At 36.8% G+C, this 5,000-nt stretch overlaps 1 protein-coding gene across 1 annotated transcript in view; it reads left to right on the plus strand.

Annotated features, from left to right (window-relative positions):
* The first annotated feature begins 200 nt into the window (after positions 1 to 200).
* Positions 201 to 5,000, plus strand: part of LOC138015882 (coiled-coil domain-containing protein 138-like) — a 54,503-nt gene continuing 49,703 nt past the window's right edge. The window contains exons 1-4 of the mRNA XM_068863008.1: positions 201 to 312; positions 2,304 to 2,593; positions 3,557 to 3,642; positions 4,962 to 5,000. The exon at positions 4,962 to 5,000 is cut by the window's right edge and continues 36 nt beyond it. Coding sequence (XP_068719109.1) covers positions 2,305 to 2,593; positions 3,557 to 3,642; positions 4,962 to 5,000 — 414 coding nt within the window. The 5' untranslated portion in view covers positions 201 to 312; position 2,304. The remainder of the gene's footprint in view (positions 313 to 2,303; positions 2,594 to 3,556; positions 3,643 to 4,961) is intronic.

Raw genomic sequence — 5,000 nt, forward strand, 5'->3', positions numbered from 1 at the left:
TCAACCCGCAACAAATGTTTTTAATGCGGGTCAAGTTGATCATGCAAGGTGAAAAGCGCGAAACATCGACCAAAACTTGGAACGAAACAATGTTGCGCGACAAGTTGAGGGTTTTTTGTATCTCGTATTTCGCCGCCTTAAATGGAGGCAGAGAAGAGAGACCCTGGGAACGATGTTATGGCTTGGCTACCAAGCTAGTTGTTTTGGTTGTAATTTGCCGCCATATTTGATTTAAAAAAGGGGAGATCGGGGATCCTCCTATCATTTTATGAGAGATCAATATGGATAACTGGTGGTAAACTTGGGTGGAAGGTACATTTTCTTGTTTGTATTGTTTATGAAGGGAAGTGATGGTATTTTGAAGGCTGAATCAGCTGAATGGTTAAGTCTTATAAACACTTTTCAACTGCCATTTTTGTTTGAACAATTTGGCTGAACTGGGTTCAACAAAACGAAAAGCATTAAGATTCAAAAACGGCCCATATTTTTGTTTTCAAGCAAACAAGACAAATGGCAATACGAGATTTACACGTAAGCTTATTTTTAATAATTAGCTCAAAATAAGCTTAAATATTGCTTATTAAAAAAGTTTTGGTATTGGAGCAACTTAACTACAGAATCCGCGTCCCCTGCCGGGGGCCCTTTTGCAAATTAGTTGGGAGCTTTTAAAAAACAAAACATTTAACGATGGGCCCTTACTTATTAATGATAACCAAATGGTGAGCTCTGTCCTCTGTAGTTTTGCGAAAAGTTATTGGTTTGCAAAATATAAAACTCCTAGCCTTATGCATGCAGTTTAATGTCACCTTGGTTGTTCTGGGCAGCTAAGATATCATGTTGTCATTTTTTTCATTTAAAACAATATTTTTTGATTGTGCCTGATGTCACGGCAGCCAATGTTGGTGGAAAGAAAAACTATTTGACTCTATTATTATGCAAAACTTGTGCAACATTTTTCTATTGTTTTGGCACCAAAATGGCCGTCTTATCATGTGAGTGCAATCAAAGATTTAAGATGGAATCCACCAGAAGTTCAAGTAACAAGTGGACAAAAACCTCGTACCAAGATTATAAACATTGTATTGCAAACTTCTGTAAGACTGTTTTAAATATCTTCTCAAAAAAAAAAATCATTTTTAGCAACACCAAATGTCAAAAACAACTGTTGAACTTCGTAAGAAACACTTGAAAGTACTGGTAAAATGAAACTGATGATGAAATTTTACCTGTGTTTGCACAATTTCTCTGAACGTTGAAATTTAATTTTTCTCTTTCCCATGGGAAATTGTTTTCTGTGTTATTTCAGGCAAATATTTATATCTTTAGCTTTCAGGAAATGTAAAAAGGACTGTAAAATACTTAAAATTATTCTGGTACCAGATTTTTGTCCACTAAAAACTGAAATTGCTCAATTTTCTATCGGATTTTGTCTTAAATACATTAGTCTCCAGGGTTCCAGTAGCTCGTGTAGGGGTACATGTAAATCACAGATGCAATAGCATTATATTACCCTGAGGGTGAAGGAAAAGCAGTACTTTAGATTTAAGAAGTAATTAAGACTAAAGCCTGGTTTTCACTAGCGACGCAAGCACAAGCGCAAGCACAAGAACAAGCATAAGTAGTTTATGCTACTGAAAACGGTCGACATAAGCATCAAAATCAACCACGGAATCCGCCATTTTGTTCAAATGCTGTGACGTGGGGAATCTGGAATGAGTGTTTTAATTAGCCAGACATAGCAAATATTAAATTTCCTTGTGCTTATGCTGCATTTCGTTTTCACACAACACAAGTGAACGCAAGCATAAGCGCAAGCACAAGGAAAAGGATAAATTTTGATCATTGCGCTTGTGATTATGCTTGCATCTGAACCCTGTTTTCATGGTGAAATAAGCACTGTTATACTTGCACTTGCATGGCCAAGTGACAAATCAGGCTTAACACAACACTCTTAATTATTTTTGTTGCATATCATCTTCAGTGGTAGTGTCTAGTAAAGAGGAAGGGCAGTCTGGAAACTGTGTCAATGGTCTGTCTACTCATGAATGACAATAATCCATGGCAATCTCTGATTAGCATAACTAAGAATGTCAGCTACTACCTTTTCCAAAAAACACTCCACAATTGTATGAGAATATGTGTAAATCTTATTCTGAAAACTGCTTTGCTTTTTTAAACAAAGCTCATGTCTGGGCTGGCTCAAAAGGATCAAGCAAGTCTTGTTGTTGTGTATTCTGATTTAGGATAAATGATAATAGTAGACGGTCATTTGCAGTGTGTTTTTGAAATTCTTTTACATTTAGGATGGATGGCATTCTTCCCCGCTTCAAAAAGGACAAGCCTTCCCCTTCCCCTTCTGATGCGAATCTTGTCACTCCACCCCATGCAGGAGGAGATGCTCCACATGAACTGTCTAGCTCAGAAAGAAGACAATACAATAAGGCCTTAAGAGCCATGTATGAAATTGTTCGGCTGGGCTCCAGAAGATTGGAAAAGCCTTTGGTTGGTGATGACGACGACGACGATGATAATGATGATGATCTGATTCCTGAGCCTGTTTCAGAGACATCTGACAATGGAGGAGACCAGTATGGTAAGTGTGTGGTCATTGGAAAATTGCAGCTTGTAACCTTTATAGCTATTTGTGATATGGAATTTAACAATAATTTATAGGTACTGGTTTTCAATTGGATCACAGGCACAAGCCAGGTTAACCCATTGACTCCCAGGGGTTTCCCTTTGACGAGTAAAATCGTCTGGTGTTAGACAGAGTAAAATAATAACTCTGGCTGGTTTAGGCCAGTTTGGACGTCAAAGGGTTAACTTATTGTAAGAGTAAATAACACTGGAGCTCCGCTTTTAGGCTTGGCAAAATCTCTATATTATTTTCTCTTGGGACCACTGTAAGTCCCAAGGGAAACTGGAAGCAATGCTTATGCAAAATTTTAGAGGGCAAACAAAGAGTATTATGGTATTTTTGAAAGTGGCCTTTTGAGAGCTGACATTTCAGGCGTTAGCTCTTTGTCGCAGCAAATCAAGGAATTGTCTCCACAGTCAATCTATAGAAACTAACTCTGTTAGCTGTTTGTGGTATAAACTGCAGTTTTTTTTCTAATGGTTACACTGTTAGGGTTTTTCAACAGGGTTGTTTTTAAGTACTTATATCATGTATTTTTGTTATCATTATTTAAAGTGAGATTGGTTGGAGAGTAGCCAAAAAATAGTAAAAAGACAAAGGCTGGTAGACTATGGTTGTGGAAATCGTGTGCTATATTATGATCAACGGTGATGATTATAGTGAGGTCTTCTTGGCTTGTTTTGCGATGACGGAAACATGTTTATCTCACAATAAATCAAGGTACAATGTAATTCCTAGGTCTTTGGCACTTTAACATGTAGGTTGATCCCCTCTGTGTGTTAAATGTGTGACTTCAGTTCTTTCAGGGTTTTTTTACAACTCCCTCTTATTCACCCATCCATTATTCTATTCGGTTTAAGTCACTCTCCGAAGATGAGGTAACTATTTCAGGCACATTAGTCTTTTTTTAATTCACAGATGATGAAGAACTTCCCTCTTCTCGCAGGACTCCTAGAAGTGTACACACACAACAAAAATTGACCTTAAAATCTTATGAAAAACAGGTAAGAAGACACACCTGTGTCCTGTGGGTGTTAAGATCTTGATTGATAATAATCTTGGAAACAAATTAAATCATCTGTGTTAACAAACCAACCGTAATTTTTTCACGCTGAAATACATGTACCAGCCACCATGGACCCTGCTAAGCTATGGAAATTGGGCTTGGGGTTGCAGAAAGATAAACACTCATTTATAAAAAATGATCATCAATTTTTAATATTAATACCAATACTGATTTCAACTGAGTTTTATTTTGACCTGAGACAACACAAAAATAACTGAAATAATAATAATAATAATAATAATAATAATAATAATAATAATAATAATAATAATAATAATAATAATAATAATCTTTATTCAGGAGATCAATTTCACTGGAGAAGTGATTTACAAAAGAGTCCTCAAATGGTAGATATATATTGGACATACAGCGAAAATGAAAACAAATAGCGAAAGCAAAAACAAAGCTATCTCGAACCGATCTACAAGTGTTCCCCCAACGAAAAATTCACAAATATTTACTTATTGTGCATTCCATGCACACGAATCATGTCATGTGCCCTGTCAATCCTTCACATATCTTCGGAACCAATTTTTCAACTGCCATTTTTATAGACTTCATTTTCGAATCAACCACAAGTTTATGGTTAATGTATTGGTCAAATTCCCCCCCTCCCCCCCCCCCCCCTGTGCATTTTACTCTTCCGTTATATCGCTATCAGTATTGCTATCAGGTATCAATGTTGTACCCAAATTATCTTTCCTCAACATTGCTAAATTAACTGCTTTCGATTTGGATGCCCATGATATACTTTAGGTATAAGTCTTTGTTCGCTTGTTCTTTATATAAATAACTGACAAACTTGTGCAGGTCTCCAGCAGACATTTCATTCGATTAGTCAACGCAATATAATAAAAGCATGTGTTTGTCCATCTTGTCGGTAGGTATAGTACCTCATGTATGGGGCATAATATCGTGGAAAAATATGACAGCTGTTGACTATCCTAAAAATTCCAGTTACCAACTAGGCTCAACTTTCAGTCGCATTGGCAACCAGCTTGACGCTGCTTTGGACGCTGTAATAATAATAATAATAATAGTAATAAAATTTGTGGATGATATAATGTTGATCGTTTTTCCCGTTGTCTCACCTCATGTTACAATATTATTTTTATTGTGTTGCGGATTTTGTCTGTCTGTTGTAAGGGGGTGCATATCCCAGTCAACTGGATGTACCTTCCTGCTGATGGTTGAAGCTGCTGAATGTCTCAGGCACTAAACCTCAACACATGACTAACTTACGTTTCCTCTTATCAGGTACAGAATCACATGGAAGCAGAGAATGTGAAGCGAATC

This window comes from Montipora capricornis, chromosome 9 (genome assembly GCF_036669925.1).
Source record: "Montipora capricornis isolate CH-2021 chromosome 9, ASM3666992v2, whole genome shotgun sequence".
NCBI lineage: Eukaryota > Metazoa > Cnidaria > Anthozoa > Scleractinia > Acroporidae > Montipora > Montipora capricornis.